The sequence below is a fragment of the Dermochelys coriacea genome, chromosome 8 (assembly GCF_009764565.3).
Source record: "Dermochelys coriacea isolate rDerCor1 chromosome 8, rDerCor1.pri.v4, whole genome shotgun sequence".
Lineage (NCBI taxonomy): Eukaryota > Metazoa > Chordata > Testudines > Dermochelyidae > Dermochelys > Dermochelys coriacea.
The window spans coordinates 6,741,417-6,762,786 of NC_050075.1; the positions used below are offsets into that span (position 1 = coordinate 6,741,417).

The window sequence follows — 21,370 nt, forward strand, 5'->3', positions numbered from 1 at the left end:
CTGTGTTCTGCTGAGACACACAGATGTTCTACTGTTAGCTGGGAAACTATTTGCAAAAACAGCAAAAGCAAGGCTCATTTAGTGGCAATCATGCAAGGTTTCCTATACTCACATCTGAATCCATCTCGGGGTATTTTCTCCCTTTGCTTTTCCCCAAACACTTGGTTTTCCCTCCCTCCAGCAGTTGGCACCAGAATCCTTTCTTTGGATCAAACCTACAACAAGAGGGAGAAGTCAGTAACATTTATCAAAACATGCCCACAGAACAGCTTTGTTCTAAGATCCTCAGGGATGGACAGCTCTCCAGGACATGGGTCTGATACTAGTCAATGTGTTCATTGACGACTGTGGATAATGAGTGCAGAGCATGCTTATAGAATATGCAGATGACACCATAGCTGGGAGAGGCTGCAAGCACTGTGGAGGCCGGGATCAGAATTCAAAATGACTGTGACAAATTGGAGAACTGGTCTCAAATCAACAAGATGAAATTCAATAAAGACAAGTGTAAGTACGATAGTTAGGAAGGATAAAAAAAAAAAAAAAAAATCAAATGCACAGCTACAAAATGGGGAATAACCAGCCAGGCAGCAGTGCTGCTGAAAAGATCTGGGGGCGACAGTGGGGTCACAATTGAATACGAGTCACCTGTGTGATACTGCGGCAAAAAAGGCAGATGTCACTCCGGGCTGTATTAAAAGGAGTTTCACACGTAAGACACGGAAGGTAATTGTCCTGCGCTATTCAGTACGAATGAGGCCTCAGCTGGATATAGTGTCCTATTCTGGGCACCACACTTTAAGAAGACGTGGACAAACTGGAGAGAATCCAGAGGAGTGCAACAAAAATGGTAGATGGTTAGAACCCTGACCTAGGAGGAAAGGTTGAAAGAATTTGGCATGTTAGGTCTTCAGAAGAGAAGGCTGAAGGGCACATGACAACAGTCTCCAAAGATGTAAAGGTAGTTATACAGAAACGTTGGATGTTGTTCTTGTCCTATCTCAGTGGACATGGAGAAGTAATCGGCTTAGTTTGCAGCAAAGGAGATTTGGGTTAGATATTTCATAAAAACTTTCTAACTATAAGGATAAAAGAAAAGGAGTACTTGTGGCACCTTAGAGACTCACAAATTATTAAGAGCATAAGCTTTCGTGAGCTACAGCTCACTTGAAGTGAGCTGTAGCTCACGAAAGCTTATGCTCTAATAAATTTGTTAGTCTCTAAGGTGCCACAAGTACTCCTTTTCTGTTTTGCGAATACAGACTAACACGGCTGCTACTCTGAAACCTGTAACTATAAGGATAGTTCACACTATCAGAGGCTCGTTCACCTGCGCTATCTACCAATGTGATATATGCCATCATGTGCCAGCAATGCCCCTCTGCCATGTACATTGGCCAAACGGGACAGTCTCTACGTAAAGAATGAATGGACACAAATCAGACGTCAAGAATTATAACATTCAAAACCAGTTGGAGAACACTTCAATCTCTCTGGTCACTCGATCACAGACCTAAGGTGGCTATACTTCAACAAAAAAGCTTCAAAAACAGACTCCAACGAGAGACTGCTGAATTGGAATTAATTTGCAACTGGATACAATAACTTAGGCTTGAATAGAGACTGGGAATGGATGAGTCATTACACAAAGTAAAACTATTCCCCATGGTATTTCTCCCTCCCACCCCACCCCCCACTGTTCCTCTGATATTCTTGTTAACTTGCTGAATTAGCCTACCTGCTTGTCACCATGAAAGGTTTTCCTCCTTCCCCCCCCTGCTGTTGGTGATGGCTTATCTTAAGTGATCACTCTCCTTACAGTGTGTATGATAAACCCATTGTTTCATGTTCTCTGTGTGTGTGTATATAAATCTCTCCTCTGTTTTTTTCCACCAAATGCATCCGATGAAGTGAGCTGTAGCTCACGAAAGCTTATGCTCTAATAAATTTGTTAGTCTCTAAGGTGCCACAAGTACTCCTTTTCTTTTTGCGAATACAGACTAACACGGCTGCTACTCTGAAACCTGTACTAGAATAGGTTACCAAGGGAGGGTGTGGAATCTCCATCATTGGAGGTTTCTAAGAACAGGCTGAACAAACACCTGCCAAAGATGCTCTAGGTACGCTGATTCAGTGTGTGGGGTTGGCCTAAATGACCTCTCAAGATCCCTTCCAGCCCTACATTTCTAGGATTCTGTGAGATGCTGGCATAAGAACAGCCAGACTGGGTCAGACCAAAGGTCCATCTAGCCCCGTATCCTGTCGTCCGACAGTGGCCAGTGCCAGGTGCCCCAGAGGGAATGAACAGACCCGGTAATCATCAAGTGATCCATCCCCTGTTGCCCATTCCCAGCTTCTGGCAAACATCATGGGGATGCCTCATCCTTCTTGCAGACCATCACTGCACTTTGGTTTGTAATGTTTCACAGCACTTTACAGGACACAGCAGTCTGTGTAGACAGCAAGCCAGGCCTGGGGTTAAGTAGAGATTTTTACAGGAGCACTGCCCATGGTAACTTATGGTTTTAATGGCATGTTTTAATTTCTTAAGCTCTTACTGAAGGGCTCTCCTAAGAAAATATATTTTAAAAAAAGCTGTCATAAGCTGGGGAGGAATATTCTGTGGATTCTAAGTTGCAGAGGAGGGAAAAGACACTAATAACTCAATCCTACCAAGCACTCCCTTTCTTACTATGAAAGGACAAGAAAAGTTGCCAGATGGAACTTCAGTATGACCCACCAAACCACCTCCCTACCCCATTTCTGGCCCTGGTGCAGGCAGCTGTGTCTAGAACTCGTGCATGGGTCCGGATGGTCACAGATGGTTCTTTGCCAACAGTGGTTCCATAGCACCAGAAATACAGCAAGGCAAAATACGGCACTGGCCAAGCGGAATGACAGACCCTCTGTCAGGGTCACAAATAAGAAGCGCAAAGGGATGTCCAGCATCTTGGCAAGGAAGGTGTCGACTTCCCTTCCTCTGCTGCAAGCTTCTGGCCTGCAGGAGGGAGCTCACAAAGCTGTAGTACTGGTGTCTCAGGAACCGTGTTCAGAAAACCCATCCAAGCCCCAGGGAAGGAGGCTAGGTGCGGTTCTGGTCCAAGCAAATGTGGCTTTGAGTCCTGGGGCAAAATGTTGCCGCACTGAAATCAATGGCGGCTTTGTTGTGATGTCAGTGGGGCCAGATTCCTCTCTACCATGGCGCTTATCCGCTTCACTGCCGCATTACCAGAACATCCCCTTGAGGTAAACCTGCTACGGGGGGAAGGGAGAGAAAGCCCAACGCTTGGAATTACGGGGCCGCAGCCCTGAGGACCACGCCAGCTGAAAGAGGAAGAGGAGGGTACGAAGAGAACTCACGCCAGGGTTTATGGTAATCTATGAAGTTCGTCACACCAAGGAACTTCTGGACTGTTTCCATCACTTTGGCTGGTTCCGTTCGGAGCAGCTTGCCATCCAGAACAAGGATCTGCAAAAATCAAAGGAGAGCTGCGGGAGGGGGGTCTAGTCTGGTACCAGCTCCATGCTGGCTTCAAACTGGATCTGTCCCCGCCCCCGAGAACAGACAGGTGCCTTACATAAGAACATAAGAATGGCCATACTGGGTCGACCAAAGGTCCATCCCAGCCCAGTATCCTGTCTACCGACAGTGGCCAATACCAGGTGCTCCAGAGGGGGTGAACCTAATAGGTAAAGATCAAGTGATCTCGCTCCTGCCATCCATCTCCACCCCTCTGACAACAGAAGCTAGGGACACCATTCCTTACCCATCCTGGCTAACAGCCATTATGGACTTAACCTCCAGGAATTTATCCAGTTCTCTTTAAACCCTGTTATAATCCTAGCCTTCATAACCTCCTCAGGCAAGGAGTTCCACAGGTTGACTGCGCTGTGTGAGGAAGAACTTCCTTTATTTGTTTTAAACCTGCTGTCCATTATTTCATGTGGTGGCCCCTAGTTCTTATATTATGGGAACACGTAAATACGTTTTCCTTAATCACTGTTCTCTACCCCACTCATGATTTTTATAGACCTCTATCATATCAAGCTGAAAAGTCCTGGACACTGGGCTGCTACAATCTGCTCCTTAGGTACTCGATAGCCCCCCAGTGTCCGAGCACCCACCATCTTTACCCTCAACAACCTCTGACAGGGTGGACAGGGCTACTTCTGCCATATACACATACACGCCAGCACACACACACGTTCGTTACAGATGGGGAACTGAAGCACAGAGAGACAGTGATTTGCTCAAGGTCACATGGGGCAATCTGTGGCAGAGCAGAGAATTCAATCCAGGCTCTCCAGCCCCAGACTATCACCCTAACCACTAGACACAATCCTTCCTTCTCGCCCCTGCCAACTGACTCCACTTCCTCATCACTGGCCTGGCCACAGAAGCCACTCGAAAGCTGCCGGTGGCTGAATATGCAGCAGGTGAAACACGTCACATCAGTGCACCAAGCATGATGCTGATTCTCCATTCACAGCTCGTCCTCTCTGTCAGAGCCCTCAGTGAGCTAGGAGCGAACTAACCGCTCAGATGGCCCTCCTCCTGTCCCACTCCAAGAACACCCCCGCCAGCAGCACTGATGCAGCTGTGGACAAGGCACACTCAATGAAGAGTGCCCAACCTACAGAACTCCCTGCTGCAGGAGGAATTCATGGCTTTCCTCCTTTAGAGCACAATGCAAGGCAACAAACCTGCATGAGCTCTTTCAACTGCAGTGACTTTCAGGCAAGTCACTTTTCTCTGAAGAACAGAGACATCGGGACCACAACACCACCAATGGTGAATCAAAATACTGGCCCAATTCTCACACTTACGTACACAGAACTGCACATTTACAACTGCAGGTGTCCAAGTTAAGAACATAAAGTGTGCACACACATGGTCATTTAGATGCCAACTAGCCATGTGCATGCACAAAATCCGCCGTTTGCACGGGCACATCAAGGTGTACGGTTGTGTGCACACAGCTGCATGTGTCAGAGTTTAAAAAAAATCTAGCAACACATCCTTTCCAGAACCATGCCAAGACTAACTCTTGTATGCAGTGCATAGATGGTATGGTGACCAGTGTGCTGTAACTACACTGAGAGCGGCCAATCACAAGGTATAAATCCGCTGCAGAGAGCACTATGAAATACAGAGCTTGTGTTATTTTTGTCATGCACTTTGATGCTGCAGTCCACAGCTAGAAAGTGTCTGAAGGGCATTCAAAGGACATGAAACAGTCCCATAAAACTTTCAACACCATACAGTCCTGCTGTGCCTTTCTTCTGTATTGTGTTGTACCCTTTAGGTCCTTTGGTTATAAGCTCTGTAAAAAGGAACCCTGCAATTTGTTTGGCATAGCATATGGCACACACTCAGCAGCCTGGCATAATAGCCCACCAGTGGTACATATAATCACTCTCCCATTACCACACTGACTGGTTCCTTCCTGGTCTGGACAAGTTTTCAAAATTTCTTGTCACAGAAAAGGGAAGGAGTACTTGTGGCACCTGAGAGACTAACAAATTTATTTGAGCAAAAGCTTTTGTGAGTCTCTAAGGTGCCACAAGTACTCCTTTCTTTTTGCAAATACCACTACACGGCTGCTACTCTGAAACTTTTCTGTGACATAATTCTAGTCTTTTAATCCCTTTCCGAGTGTCTGAGAGCGTCAAAAGTGGGACTGAAGGCCGAGCTCCTGGAGCCAGATGTCTCTGATGGGTTGACACCTCTCTGCACACTTGTTCAAAGACACACACACCCTGCTCCAATGCAATGTGATATGATAGGAGAGGAGACTAATACATTCCATGCCATCTCCATCCCCAGGATCTGAAGAAACCACCACAGAAACTGGGAGTTGGGCGAAGCGGATGTTTTGCACTCTGGGTCATAAACCGTCACAGGTCCCAGAGGCATCCTGTTAAGCTGAGTTCCTGATCACAGCTTTCCCCTACCAGGGCTGGGTATAGAGAGGATGTTTATGCCAGAGGCAAATGGCACATGCTCCATGAATCCCACTGTAGCGGCTTTGACAATGGGATTCTGTGCCCAAACGGTGCATCACTGCTGTCTCCCCCCACAGAGGGAGTGCTCTCGGCACCGCTGTTTGCGATGAGAACAACCGCCCAGCGGTTTTGTCCTTCCTACCTGGTTGGCATGATAGCTGCTCAGCCAGCGCTCAATGTGGGTGGCATACCAGCCCGGTACGAGGCAGCGGTTCTGTAGTGTCCGGAGCTTCTGAGAAGCCTCAGGGCCAGCTGTGATCACCTCGTGGAAGGTGTATTTCAGAGCGACTGGATCATCGTGAGCTCGCTGGTGCTGTTTAACAGCGGCAAACTGGTTTAGTGTCTCAGGCAGCATGACAAAACCCCAGTGGCCTGGCCAGCGCTACCGGGATCTGACTCCAAGGCTGTCTGTGTGAGCTCCTGGGAGGTTTTCTGAGCGCCAGTGCAGTCACTGGGCTCCCAGCGTCTAGCTTGCTGCTTCACACAGAACTGGGGGGTACGCTGCACACACCACACCCTGTTCTGTAGGGCTCTTTCCCTTCCCCGGGGAAGTGTCCCGGGCCCCAGAGTAACTGTTACCCCACCCCACCCTAACTTAACAGAGCATTGGATCACCTCTTCCTCGGACATCGGCCCGAGGACGCCCATCTCCTCCGTGCAGGCCAGGGCCCCTGCCATGGCTGCCAACCCGCGGCCACCCTGCCGGAGAGTGCAGAGCGCGCCCAACCCAGCGATTTTCTGTTCATGTCCCACGCAGTGCCGCACCCCTGCCCAAGTCAGCCCCAAGCAGGAGCATAAGGAGCCGCCTTGTGGAGAGGCGGCGACAGCCGAGCAGCTGACCTGGTACCAGGAGTAGGCCCGTCTGCAGGTGTTTATGAGGATGGTGATGACCTTGGCCTTGGAGAGCAGCACGGCTGCCCGCCTGGGGGCCACTTCCGAGTCAAAGTAATTGGCGCTCTTCTCGAAGTAGAAGTCAGAGGTGGTGTTGGATGGGATGGGAAGAATTCCATGTACCTGCGGAAAGGTCACTGCATGAGGCGGGAGAAAGAGAGGACACTCGGGGAGGGCAACAGAGAAATACTCCTGGCCCCCTGCCCTGGAGGCAACAGAGCCGGACTATTGTATATCACGCGTTCTATATTCAGGATCCAGCACACGCTACCGTTTTCCCCCCCCCCCCCCGCAGCTGCCCTGAACAGCCACCTTATGTCTGACCACCACTAGTCCTCCAGCACCTGGAGAAGGTCCTGTCTACACTACAGATCGGAACGCGATGGAACTGTTCCAGGCAACAAGTGTGCTGTGACCCCAACCTGGGGCTCTACCGTACATGGGTAGATCAGCCCCCTTCCAAGTGCAGCTTGGAGTCTCCCACAATGGAACGAGGGCTCCCTGGAAGGGGTATGTTGATAAAACACAGTGAGGCTGCCCTCTGTGAAGATATCTTGGCACCGGGCCCTCCCTCTTCCATCACAATATAAGAACTCAGTGGCCATGGCACGACTCAGAAGAGGGCAGAGATTCGAGTAGGTGCCGGCAGCAGGCCCAGTTCACATGGGTAATTGGGTGTGTTTATTAAGATGCTCTGCAGATGGATCTAGACAGGCACTTTCTTTGCTCAGCATCTATCAGCCTTACTGAGCCCAGGGGCTTCTTGGCTGAATGGGTGTCTAGTGGCAATGGACGTCTGCTAGGGGAATGTTGGACTCCTGCCCTGACGGTGCTGGTCCCATGAGCTGGAGCCACATGGCAAACCCCATGCACAGCTCTTCGCTAAGCTTACGCTTCCCCCACCCCCAGTACACCCGGCGCTGGGTAGCATGAAATAAGGCCTACCAGTCAATGCCCTTGTGAATAATTGTGTCCGTTAAAGAACTGGATCCTCCTCAAAAGTCTCCGAGCTGGGGTAGTTACTGCTCAGGTCCGGGTGCATCCCAGGAACAGGTAGAGGGCTGTCGTCCCTTTAAACGGAAAGGAAGCAGAGCTGAGGTTGGGTGCACAGCAGTGACCACCCTGCGCCTTAGCAAACCAGACAACGTTCCCTCCCTCTTTGCACAGGCTGCCCATGCATGGCCATTCGGAGCACCCAGTTCAGGTTCCCGCTCCAGCCCGGCATAGGTAAGGCTTTGCCATCCTCCAAGGAAGAGATGGAGGTTCTAGGACCAACTAGAGGAACAATACCAGCTCAGACCTGCCCAGTCCTCCAAGGCCACAGGAGGTAGGCAGAATGCAGGGAGGCACCTGCTGGCCCTCCGGATGGAGAACCAGACAATCCCCCGAATAAAGAGAAATGGCACAAACCGGTGCAATAGCACAGCCAAAGCGGCGATGCGTGCGCTGGGATCGGCTGCGTCATTGTCACTGGTTCTGTGCTGTGCAGCTTGATGGAGGGGAACTGGAGTACCTGTTTTCTGAGGTCCCAATGATGAGAAGCTTTGGGAACCGGTCACATGTCTTTTCTTTGGACCAAATGTCCTTATGCCGCTTGTCCTCACAGGGATCCTGAAACACCAGAGTAGAGGATCAAGGAAGTGCAACCTGGGGGTGGCTGGAGAAGAGGCCTCGATGCCCCATAGGCCTTTAATAAATACAGTGAAGACTACCTATTCTCGTTGATGATGGGTGCCAAGGTTGTAATGAGGAGGGAGAGCTAGAGGCTGCTGGAAGGTCAGCACAGAGCTGAAACCCCTACAGCAGGCAAGGGTTGTCCAGCAGGTAGGGCACTGGACTAGGAATCAGGACTTCCTGGCCTCTACTCCCATCTCTGCCGCTGGCCTGCTGGTTGACCTGGCCAAGTGACAGCCCTGCTTGTGCCTCAGTTTCCCTGCTGTAAAAGGGGTTAATGAAACTTACCCTCCTTGTAACGAGCTTTGAGTCCACGATACAGATCTGTGCTATGCAGAATCCGAGTGTTACTATCACATCCCTTTCTGCACTCTGTTGTGAGCCCTGGAGCAGGATATGGTCGGGAGCAGGACTTGGTGTGACACCCTGGCATGGATTCTCACTTATGAGGAAGGCAGTAGGGGAGCAGAACCTCGCACTCTGCATCGCACGCACTGTGTCGAGCTGATTGGCTGCTCGCTTTCAAGAGAGCCACATTCACATCACAATAGAACAAAATCCAGCCCTGTTTGCCCCTGTGGCAGTCTTCATTTCCCTGGTAGCCCTGAGCCTCCTGGCCCCCATTCAAGCCAGCCTCTGTACCTGCCACAGTGGATCCTTCTCCTCGAGAAGATCTGAAAGTATTTCTGCTGCCAGCTGCATGGGCGGCAGCGTCTGCAGCTTCAGGTGGTCCAGGAGTCGAGGAAGCGGACCAGGTGTTTGAAGGTGTACAAACCCAGGCGGTCGTTGCCGTAATTGGACAGGTGGGTCATGAAGATACTGATCTGGAGCGGAGCAGCAAGAGGACAGGACAGGAGTTAGTCAGTGCTCTGAGTCCATCTCAGGACAACTTTACTTTGCACTTTGGTGCGGCTCTCGACACTGGGGAGACCTGGGCCCAGCTCTGAACTGGGAGGAACAAACCGGGACCGACGCCGATGATAAAGTCGAGGGACCCCGGACGTGTAACACACCCATTAGGAGAGCAAGGGTCTCTGTCCTCCTCTCGTGGCTGCTTCACATCACAGCTACCAGCCTTAGTCAAGGAGCAGAGTTTTATGCTTTTAGGACTGAACGTCCCTGGGTCAGACCCTGCTGCCAGCCCAAGTGGGGTCAGTTACAGATGACCTGAGCCCCCCAGTTTGGGGAGGAAAAGCCACGCAGGAGACTGGGACTCTGTCTGGTCTCTGACTCTCACTTCTGAGACCAGGAGCGAATGGGAGTGCTGCAGAGACAGCCTTTACATCACTCTGTGGCCAGCCCAATTCAAGGGCCAACATACTAGGCCCTTGGAGGAGACCCTGCCATCCTCCTCGACCACAGGCTGAGCGCCCCTGGCCATCACAGGGAGACTCATCTACCTCAGCTGAGGGGACAGGCCTGTGTGCGCCAAGGGGCCCTTCCAATCTCTGCAGAGTACTCTCAGGGCAGCACTCACAGGATTAAGTAGCACAGTCAGGAACAGCTCCCCTCCATTGATGATCTTGTCCAGTTCACTGGAGCCGCCAGGGTATTCGTTATAGAAGATAGTGTGCGTGAACAAGCCACAGGTCTGTCGCGGGAGTACCTGGGGGCAGAGAGGAGTCAGAGCAGGAAGGAATCCGGTGCTCCTTCCTCACCATGCCAAAGTAAGGGAAGATCCGACAGTATCAACCTGCCAGGTATTAGCACTGGCCTCAACATCACCTGGAAACCCACCCCGACGAGATTCTTCTACTCAGGAGGGACGGAGCTGGGCTGCTCCTGCCCCCTTTGGGGAGGGGGAAATGCTCCTGACCTCTGAACCACACACACGCACATATTTCCAGGGACGGGGAAATCTTTGTCTTTTGGGATCTGATACCCCTAGATCTTCCAGGGATGCTGGGAAATCATTACCATGATCTCCTGAAAGAAAGGGCGGCTCTTTAGCAAAGGGACTTAGCAACAACAACAGCCGCCACACCTGGCAGGATGCTGGGACACGTACTACAGAGGTGACTAGGTTAGCAGCAGTAAGGTGGGTCTTGTTCCTCCTACTGACCGAGTCACAGAGCCAAACCGGTCCATTTAGCCCACCCAGCCAAATCCACCTGCACCGGTTTGCGACAGTGGAGATTAGACCGGGGCTGAAATGCAGCGATTCCATTTCATGCAGCCCAGAGAGATGCACACAGCTGAGCGTCACTGCTGGGCAACGTTCAAACCAGTGATTGACCTACTGGTGTAGAGTTCCATGTCTTAGCAGGAACCCTCTGAGCCAGCCGTGCTGGCGACCCAGCTGATTGTGAGAGGTTTAGGGCAGGGAGGGGGCCCAAGGAATAGCTGCAATGCCCCGATTCACCTACCATGATCCCATTGTGGACAAAGCCCCGTCGGTAGCGGGCTGGTTTCAGATGGGGATACTCCTCTGTGCTCGTGACTTTGATCGCCCAAACCTGCTTCCATGCTTCATATAATTGCACGTGGACAGGGTACACGCCGGAGTGGTGGGGTGCCACGGCGTACCCCATGTCGGTGGGGATGCCATGCTCCTGAAGGGACAGGAAAGAGAAGGTGATTCCACTAAGCTACAGAATCAGTGAGCTACAAACGACCCAGTGGAAACCTAACTCTAGCGGAGCTCTTCAACGGACAGATACATCGCTCTGAGGTTTTGCTTTAATAGGGTTGGGTTAGCAAGGAAGAGGGGCAGAATTCTCAATTCTAGCTCCCAGGGAGCATGGTCCACTGAGTTCCTTGCTTTGTCCGTGACAGTGGAGGTGAGTATCCATGAAGGGGAGAGCCAGCCCCCGCTAGAGCCAGGTACGCTGCAGGGAGGCACTGCACAGTCCGACCGTACACAATCCTGCCAATGCACATCAGTCGTGCCCTGCTATTCCAAGCCTGTCGGCTGGGCCACACGGAGCAATGCGACAAGTATCCCCCAGGCTGGGGGTGCTGAGTCATCGCATTTACGATCCAAGCTGGGCTGGAACAATGACAGGCAAAACTCCCATCTGGTTGGCGAGAATACAGTGCTTAGCTGAACCCTTTGGATCTCAGCCCGGTTTTGGCACAAAGATTCAGTTCGGGTTCAGCTGGGGAATGAGAGGTGGTTTGCTAGTTACCTTATCAGAACCAGTGTGACCAGCCTTAGTTCGGATCCAGAACGCCAGAAGTGAAAAGACTAGCGCGTTAACACAATGGGCCATTTGAAACTTTAGAACCCTTTGGGGGGGGTATTAACTCCCCACATAAAATGTTATTTGTCGCTTCTTACCACCCACTTCCCTCCATGAACACAAAAGGGTGTTGATGTTTTATAGGTTGCAGAAGTTCTCTCCCAACACAGAACACAGGCACTACCAGGCTGGATCAGACCCATGGTCCATCTAGCCCGGTATCCTGTCTAGTAAGCCAGATGCTCCAGAGGAAGACATAAAATACCCAGAGCACACCTGGCTATTGCTGGCTCCTCTATAGGCTCGAAGTCAAGCTGCTAACCCAAGTTAAAAGCTGAGCTGCTATATCTTCACCACTATTTCAACCCAAATTAGCTCACCCTTTTTGCTGCGTAGATGTACCCTTAGTAACTGGCTGATGTCCTGAAACCTGAGGATGTATAGACAGGCATTTCCCAGCTCATACCACCTTGGGTACCTTATTATTCATGCAACCCGAGTAACCAGCTTCTTAATTCTACTAGCCTCTGCAGATGGAAAAAAGGTGTGTTGCTAAGTTGCATTAACTAACACAAGGTAAAAGCCTAGCGAAGGCCTAGCAGGTTGTAGTTTTCATATGAATTAGCAGGTCGAAGTTACCCCCAGGGTCCCAGGTCAAGATAAAGACTAACTCACCTGAACACTTGTCTTCACTAGGCTTGTACCTGGTGTTAGTGCCCTCAAAGTAAGAGCGTATCCTCCTGCCTAGGGAAGACAAGGCCCTAGACTAGACTTTCCATGCGATTGCCTGTTCACTGGATGTAGCGAACACACTGGATTAGCGACTCTGGACACTCTCCACACATTTGTTCCAGGCAATCAAGCACCAGTGTTGTAGTCTGGAACAAACATTTGGGGCGGGTCCCGAGTAGACTTTGCCAACGTGGTAGCTGCCTCCAGTTCATTAACTCCAGTGAAGACAAGTCCTCTGCCTTAGCCCTGGGCCAGGGCTATACTTAACACTTAGATCCACTTAACTACCTCGCACAGCGGTGGGAAAAACGTCAGCCTTGTGCTACACGGTTAGGTCGACCTAACCCCCGCTGTGGGAACAGCTAGGGCAAGAGAAGAATTCTGCCCTCAACTGCCTCCTGAGGGGGTGGATTTCCTGCAGGGAAGGAAAAATCCCTTCCACCGCAGTAGGAAGCATCTACGCTATGGCACTACAGCAATGCAGCTGCACCACCTTAGCGCTCATTGTGTGGACACAGCCATGGTGTGCGCACAGTTTCGTATCGGTATCATTATTTCAGATGTGTGTATGGTGGGGTGAGGGGGGGTTACCCACAATAGTTATACTGTACAAGCCCTACTGTAGATGCAGTTACACCAGTATAAAAGTGCTTACACCAGGCAGTATGGCTTATTTCCTGGAATTTAGCTATATCAGTATAATGCCCCTTTATATCAATATAAGTGCGTCCACACTGGGACGAGGTTTGTATATTGGCATAGTTAAAGTAGTACAACTTGTGTGCAGACAAGTCTTTAGGCTTAAGTAAGCACCTGTGGAACTCTCTGCCACAGGATAGTTATGTATGGGGTTAAACTCTCTCTGTTTTAAGTTTATTGCCCCCCCCCTTTTTTTTATTTTAAAACGAGGATATGCCTTGTTCTTGTGAGGGAGGGGATGAACAGCAACACAGGGGCAGCCTTCTTGATGCCACTCACATTTCAGATCGTCTTTGACCTAATCTTTTTAGTCTCTCCCTGCTGCTCCACAGCCTCTAATGCAAGAGCAGACAGATAGGTTTCCTCGTACTTCTCTGTCTTAGCATCCCGCCTAGGGAGCCAGTTAAACTGCATTGCCTGGTAGGAGATGGAGAACTAAAGGTCAAACAAAACTTTATTCAAAAGACACTTGGGGATCTTTTAAAAAGGTTCCAGAGGATTCAGTGCTGAGAGGTCCTCAAGAGATTTCTCTGCACAGATACAGACAGCAGGATGGAGGGGTAGGGGGAGGACAGGGGGTGAAAACTGGAGGAGAGAGGGATGACATAGCAACTCCTGCTGCTCTTATGCAATGTTCTTCCTCCTGCTCGTTACCATGCTCCCCACAGAATGAGCTCAGTCTGAGAAGGCAGGAGGAGAGACACGAGACCAGGGGGCGTTGAGATGCCATCTTTAACTCCCCAGCCCAGCAAGCATCCCCCATGGCTAAGCACCCGCCAGCTGGCATCTTACTCACGACAGCGAATTTCTTGTTCATGGTCATTTGCTCTGCTAGCACCGACTGGTTGTGGAAGAGGTGAGGCTGCATGTGACTCCACATGTGCGGGAACCACCAGAACTCCTTCACGTAAGACAGCAACAGGTCGTCTCCTTCGTCTTCAGCATCTGTGCCTGCCGGGGCCAAACCATCATCAGCATCAGTCCCGCCACGCAAAAGCCAAAGAACTCAAGCCCGGCTCACGCGAGAGTCTGAATGCCCGGCTCAGGTGGGGTATGGGATTGCAAAGGGGGATGCTCCGAGACTGCAATAGTGAAATCCAGCAGGCAGCGAAAAGCTCAGAGACGGGACCTTACACTGCCCCACATGTGCTTTCTGCTGCCGCTCGGACCCCTGGAGGGCCAGTGGAAAGGAGCAGCCACGTGAGAACCCCCAGAACACTGTTGTCATTCTGGAGCGGATCATTATCTTTGCAGTGACCAAAGGTGCAGTTGGTGTTTAGCAACCTTCGCTAGCCCTGCCTCTGTGAGAGCAGGGAGAAATCTGGCTCTTCAGTCACCCAGTAGCTCGGAAGGTCCTGAGCCCATCCCAGATGGGCTCTGGCGATGGCATAAGCCACCAGAGCGGAGCACAAATCCCCAGCCCCCAAGATGGATCAGCCCCGTATTGTTATGGTATTGAAGACGGATTATTGTTAACAGGTTCGAGCGTCTATCTAAGCATCTGTTTAGGTTTCACATTCACCAGGCATCGCACCCCATTGAACGATGCCCAGGGGAACGAGCCAACTATTGCTGAACGTGGTGACACTGCGACTGCACTCACATGGCTTGTAACCTCAGCAAGACACATGCCAGAAGTGCCAGGAAGGGAAGAGAGCCCGAGCCCAGGGGTAGGGCCTGGCTTCTAACCCTGCCACTGGCCAAGGTACTTGCTCTCTCTCTCTGCCTGTGAAACGGGGCTAACGGTGGGAAGTTTTCTGCCATCTGCGGCTCGACAACGCCAGAGCAGCCCTAGGGATTCTGACTGGCCAAACCCAGCAAACGTCTTTGCCAGCTAATGCATTGAGTTCTGCTCGTTTGGTTTTCCAGAGGAGAGACTAAAGGGGCAGGGCCCCCTTCTTTCAAGCTCCTGCCATGATACAACACTGCAGAGGCCTGCGTCTCTCAGGCAGAGAGAGCTCCGGGAAGGGGCGTGGTCAGCTGAGGCTCTTCTACAGCTGCCATCTCCGTGGTCCCGGACGTCTGGGGGCGGAGGGGTTTTTAAGCTGTGCAGGATAGATGCCGCAGCTCAGCAAGCCCAGCAACAGAGAGGGACAATGAGGGTCAATGGAGGCAAAGCTGCCCTGCCTCACCTGTGTGGAAGAATTTCCCTGAGTAGCCCAGGTTGAAGGTGAAGTTGGGGATGTGAGTGCGCAGCTCATTCTGAGTGTCAAACAGAGCCTGTGGCAGGGAGAGAGAGATATGACTGGTACCCGATACACATCATCAGGCAGTAACCCGCACCTTCGGCACTGCCGTGCGCTCCCGCACGGTGCACAGGGGTCGGGAGTCATGCGTGTGACTTCTGCTTCGTGTACTCTAGCAACAGCAAGCCTGTGGAATGGTTCACACCCCCAGCTGATGCTCTGAGGGCACTAGAATCTCCACATCAGTTCACTAGGGCCACAGATGGTGCACCAGCATCCCAGACACCCCCACAGCCCTTGCTCCGTGAACCAGCATCCCAGACACCCCCACAGCCCTTGCTCCGTGAACCAGCATCCCAGACACCCCCACAGCCCTTGCTCAGTGCACAACGGAATTTGTGCACCAGCATCCCAGACACACCCCCAGCCCTTGCTCTGTGCACCAGCATCCCAGACACATCCCCAGCCCTTACTCCATGCACCAGCATCCCAGACACACCCCCAGCCCTTGCTCCGTGCACAATGGGCTCCGTGCACCAGCATCCCATACACACCCCCAGCCCTTGCTCCATGCACAATGGGATCTGTGCCCAAGTGCACCAAGACCAGGGATCCCTAGTCACATCAGAATCCATCGAGAGCACTGGCTGGCTGAGCTGGGACAGCGGTACCTTTACGTCTTCGACCTTCATGCGAGTGCCCTCCTTGCCCACGAAGATGTCATCGATGTCCACCAGGAGGTAGCGGTCGAGGGGAAGGGAGAGCCTCTTGCTGGTCAGGAAGGAGACGGCATCCACAAAGACCAGCTTGTGCAGCCAGAAGTTGAGGTTGTTCCCGAAGAGCACTCTCTGGATGCCGTCGTGCAGGCCCAGGTCCTGCACCACGGTGGTGTGCAGCGCGGCGTCGACACTCATGTGCGGGATGGACTCTGCTGACTTGGTCTTGGCCAGGAGCACTGGCTCGTAGGTGGAATGGTTGGACTGGAAGACGGTCCAGTCCTCTCCTGGAAGCAGGCCCTTCTCCACCTCGCTGGGGCGCGTGATGTACAGGAGCGGGGATTTGGGGTTGATGCTGCAGTCCTTCAGCCCGAGGTTGGAGTGGAGAAAGAGTGGGAAGCCCTTCAGCTGAGCACTCAGCAAGCTGTTCTCGTTGGCCTGCCAGGGGAGAGCCCACAGACTGAATGAGAAAGGCTTCAGAGGGAGAGGGAAGGGGCAGGCTGCACCATGGCATTTAAAGGTGTGCAACTCACATTCCCCATGCCTCCCTTGCAGCACCCTGTGCGCCGTTCCCCCACACTCCCCTCTGGCTGATCCAGACCACCTCAGTGCTCAGAAGCAAGTCGTACCCAGACTGCATCACCTGGACAGATAGAGGCAGCAATGCAGGGCGGGTGGGGGAACGGTTTGGTCAGATCCAGAGGGGGCGGGCAGAACAAGCTGAAGGAACACAACCTGGGGGAGCAGGAAAGGCAGCACATCACAAGCTGCTTCCCAGCCACCCCGTGAGAAGGAGAACTTGGGGAACCCCCTGGATTCACACACTCAGGCTCTGAGCCCAGTAGCAGCCACATGCTACACAGCAAGTGCCATCTCCTCTTCTGCAAAAGAGGGAGCTGGCCTGTCCCCCACCAGCCACATGGGAATTCTGCAGTCTTCATTCCCCAGTGCTCTCCTGAAATAAGGCACCACAGCCGACATGGCCTTTCACGCAGCTAGGGCACCAAACCTAGAGTGTTGATCTTCCCCCTAAAACTGAGAACTCCCTTCCTGCCGCGCTCTGCACCTCCCAGGCCTGCTGGACTGTGACCCCTGCACACACACCCACTGTTCTGAGCAGAGAGAAGACTTCCAGGGGGAGGGCTGTTGCACAGACACGTTGTCCCGTCAGTTGCTGACATTTAAGCTTCCATCACTTGCCATGTTTTAGTGCTCTCTGTTTGGACGGGGGATCCCAAATAGGATCCCATTTCAGAGGCTAAAAAGGAGCGTATTGGCTCATCAGACACACTGAGCTGCAGACTATTAGAAAGCAGGTAGCAGAACTGCGGGACAAGGTGTTTGATATACCCCACAGATTCAGCAGACGCTTCCACGCCGTGATCTCGGCTGGGGAGTTTTCCAGCACGAGCGTTAGAGCGCACGAGTCAGCAAGTTACAGAGCACGACTCACCGAGTTCCTGGACAGTCCAATCTGGGGAATGCAAACGCTGGGGACAGCTCAGCCCTGTAGCTGGGCTGCTGGTTCCGCACCGTTCACACCCACACGGGGACTGGAGCCCATCCATCTGCACACAAGCTGCTAATTGAAACCAAGAGCTGCGTGCCTGAAGGGCTGCTCCAGAGGTGTCTCTGCCCTGCTGGGCAGACAGGGCTGGTTTGTGTCCCAACCCTGGCGCCCTTGGACAGCAGAGGCTGGAAGTGCTACGACGGGGCATGCCTTGCTGCTAGGGTGTGGGGGCGCCAATCTCATCCCACTCATCAGCGGCCCCCGCTGCTCCTCAGGGGAAGGCTCTTCGATCGAAGGAGTGGTGGGGTCGAAAGGAGGCCGCTGGGCATGCCAGAGGGGAGCGGATTCCTCTGGCAAGGGTCTGGACAGTCCCCTCACGGGCTGGGAGCACATCTGGAACGCTGATGGCCTCGCTCCACGGGTGGGCCCAGCCAGCCTGCATCCCGCCTGCGCTCCCGGCACTGCAGAGTCTTCCCAAAACAGCTGCGCTGGTGGACACAGGCCAGCAGCCCCTGTGGCTGGTATTTTATATTTAGCTTATTGGTTTCATAGGCAGCAAGGGTTTCCTCTACCGCTGGCCCTGAGGCTGAATACACTGTTTAGCGTTGGCTCCCGTTCCTCTCCTCTGGCCAGCAATGGCTCGGCCAAAGGGCCCGGGGGCTTTACCGCACTCGCAAGTGCGGGTCTCTACATCTCAGGGGTCACTGCTTAGAAAGTGTCTCATCAGCTACTTATTTATGACCTTCTGGGGGGTCAATTCTGGGCCAAATTTTCTCTAGTATAAACAGGTGAATCCAGAATGACCAGATGTCCCGAAGTTATAGGGACAGTCACGATATTTGTCTTATATAGGCACCTATTCCCCTCACCCGTCCCAATTTTTCACAATTGCTGTCTGGTCACCCGAGGTGTATCTGCATTAGCTTCAATGAGGCTCCTCTTGTTCCCAGCAGCAGAGGGCTGGGTTCTCTGTCTGCTCACATATTTGCACCCACAGGGATTTATTATGTCTTGAAATTCAGTCCAAGCGGCTGGACTCTGCCCAGTTTGCTCCAGCAGGTCCAGCTCCCCCCACTGCCTGAAGCTGGGAAATCCTAGTTACAAACAGAAGAGCATGAAATCAGAGGCACCATAGAACCGGAGCTTGGTGTGAACAGAAAAGGGTTCCCAGTGCCATTTTCCCACCAGGGAACCCCACTGTGCTTCCCAAACATCTGGAACGGAAGGAAACAGCACATCCCTTCTACTGGGAAGGCCAAGTTCCCCACCGCTGCCCAAGCTGACTGAAATCCAAAGAGACAGAAAGCAAGCATGAGGGATTGTTTTCCAAAACTCAAAGAATCACAGGAGACACCCAGCTAACTCTTTGCACCTGTCCTTGATACAGCACCCCCTTGCAGACCAAAAGGAGACACCTCCCCAGCTCTGCTCAGAAACAGACAGACAGCTCCCAGGGACCAGCCGATCTCCCCGTGCCGTCACCAGCAGAGCTAGAGAAGACGGCAGCAGCATATCCTCATCCCCACACGGGGGGGGGAAAAGGGGGGGCAGGAGGGAGGGGTGGTGTCTGTAAATCTGCACTTGGCACCAATTGGAAGCACAGCCCTGGGTTTATTAGGCCCCTGAGGGAGACATTTAAAACAAAGCAGCAGTCCCCATGGAGCGTGCCCGGAGCGCGCACTGGAGGGGCCTGCTGTTCATGTGATCCTTCCTGTGAGCAAACCATGATGATCTCACGTCAGCTGGGAGTCTGTTACTCACCCAACAAATGCCCAGGGCCCAGTAAGGCCTGGGGAGAGCTTCTGCTAGTGGAATAGTTTGATGGGTCAATCCCAGGTCATCACGCTCCCATCGTAAGCAGGTCAGAAGGTCTCCATCTACTTCTCCACCTATTTAACCCACCCCTTTACCCAGATACTCTCTCTCAGAGCTCTGCCATCAGCTGCCTAGCCTAGCAGGGCTGGACCTAACTCCTCCTATGGCCAACCAATTGACTACGCCTCAGCGGCTCGTCTCAGCACAGCAAGGTGATGGGACCCCAACCGAGATTCCCAGTGGCAGCGAGGCAGGGGATCCAGAACAGAAACAGACCCTGGGTATCTCCCAAAGAGCTTGTCTCTTGCCACCCTGCCCTGCACAGAGAGCCTGGTTGACCTTTTGTCTCCCCAGATGGCCCGTTCCATCCCAGAGCTGCATCCCCATGTACCTTGAAGAAGCCGACAACCCCCACGCCGTACTCCACGCAGTACTTATCCAAGAGCTCGCGGTTCCAGGCGTCCAAGTTCACATACTTGAGGATGTTCTCATAAATGATGAGCGCGAAGCGTCCCCGGTCCTTGTCGGTCAGGGTGGGCATGTCCCCCTTCCCGGGGGCAATCTCTGTCCGGTATTTGAAGCGGCTGGATTCCAAGATGGCAATGATCTCCTGGCCCAGCTGAGAGTACAGACTTTCCACGAACACCAGCACCAAAGGGTCCGTGCGGGATGAATCAGCCACCTTGAAGGACTTCAAGGGGAGCAGGCGTGAAGGGGAGATCTTGGGTTCATCACAGTCTGGGCCCGGGACATCCCCAGAGGGCTCCAGGCCCCGCTTCCACCCATATAAATAATATGCCGAGATGAAAACACTGATCAGGCAGAAGGCAAAGAGCAGGAGCAGCACCATCTGAGGAGACACCTGTCGGAAACCCCTCCGGAACCTCCCCAGCATGGTCATCCTTGCTTCCAAGAAGCCACTGCAGGTTCCTCCCCACCCGCCCCCACCCCGCCCCCCCCTCCTGCTCTCAACCCCCTTCACAGGAAAGCACAGTCATAAATTAAAATACTAGCAGGCTGCGTGTGCGTGTGTAGGATCTCCCAGCCAGCAGTCGGGTATCCCCCGTCTTTTTCATGTCACCATGGCAAATCCATTCAGAGTCCCCTGGCAGAGCAGAAACACCAGCAGCGTCCTGGCATCGACCTCACTGCCTCTTCGGGGTCGGGCGTTTCTCTCAAGTGGTGCAAGGGCACGTCGGCTCCCTGGGTCCGTTCACGGTGGCCCAATTCTGCTGCAGCTCTGGGCGCGCTGGAGAGAGAGTGGGGAGACAGGGGCATAAGCAAGCAATCCTGGAAAGAACGCGCAGAGGGGGCTGCCTATAAAGTCAGTGCTGTGGGGGCATCTCTCAGATCCTTGTGCTGCAAACACGGAGGCTGCGCTGCTCCAAACCCTCTATTTATGCCACAGTGGATCCCATTTAACAGATCCCTCCATATGCTCATTTGCATGCCAGAACCCAGAATGCTTTTCAAGCTCCCAACATGCTGGTGCATCATCTGTGGGAACAGAGCAGGGAGTCTGTGCGTGTATCTGAGAGGCAGCACAGTCTAGTGGTTTGAGCAAATGATGGCGAATGTGGAATTCCTGGGGTCTTAATCCCAGTTCTGCTGCTGGTTCACTGTCTGGCTTTGGGCAGGTCACAATTGCATTGTCCCTCTGTTTCACCATCTGTGAAATGGGGATAATACCACCTACCTACCAACCAGCTGCAGGGAGATGGTAAGAGAAGAGCGTGGGAATCTCCTCCCATTTTAATCCATTCAGAGTCAAATGCAATTTAAACATGCACACGTGCCCCTATTTAACAACCAGTCTGGTCCCATTTTCTCAGCTCTGCATGCCACTTCCAAAGCCTTGGCCTGCAAGGCTGCAGTACTTCCCTGCCACAGAAGTGCTACGTGGTGTCTAGTCCTTGCCATGGCCCTCAGCCCAGGGCTGTATTTCAGCCTGAAAGCTCA

At 52.7% G+C, this 21,370-nt stretch overlaps 1 protein-coding gene across 1 annotated transcript in view; it reads right to left on the bottom strand.

The window, feature by feature from the left end:
* NDST1 (N-deacetylase and N-sulfotransferase 1) overlaps positions 1-21,370 on the bottom strand; it is a 67,567-nt gene that overhangs the window by 3,712 nt on the left and 42,485 nt on the right. Inside the window, 19 exon segments of the mRNA XM_038413796.2 lie at positions 113-215; positions 3,361-3,469; positions 6,149-6,319; positions 6,847-7,001; positions 7,004-7,020; positions 7,843-7,859; positions 7,861-7,887; positions 7,889-7,941; positions 7,944-7,967; positions 8,411-8,426; positions 8,428-8,508; positions 9,214-9,299; positions 9,302-9,395; positions 10,049-10,177; positions 10,938-11,123; positions 13,981-14,135; positions 15,317-15,404; positions 16,042-16,524; positions 19,803-20,660. Coding sequence (XP_038269724.1) covers positions 113-215; positions 3,361-3,469; positions 6,149-6,319; positions 6,847-7,001; positions 7,004-7,020; positions 7,843-7,859; positions 7,861-7,887; positions 7,889-7,941; positions 7,944-7,967; positions 8,411-8,426; positions 8,428-8,508; positions 9,214-9,299; positions 9,302-9,395; positions 10,049-10,177; positions 10,938-11,123; positions 13,981-14,135; positions 15,317-15,404; positions 16,042-16,524; positions 19,803-20,312 — 2,504 coding nt within the window. The 5' untranslated portion in view covers positions 20,313-20,660.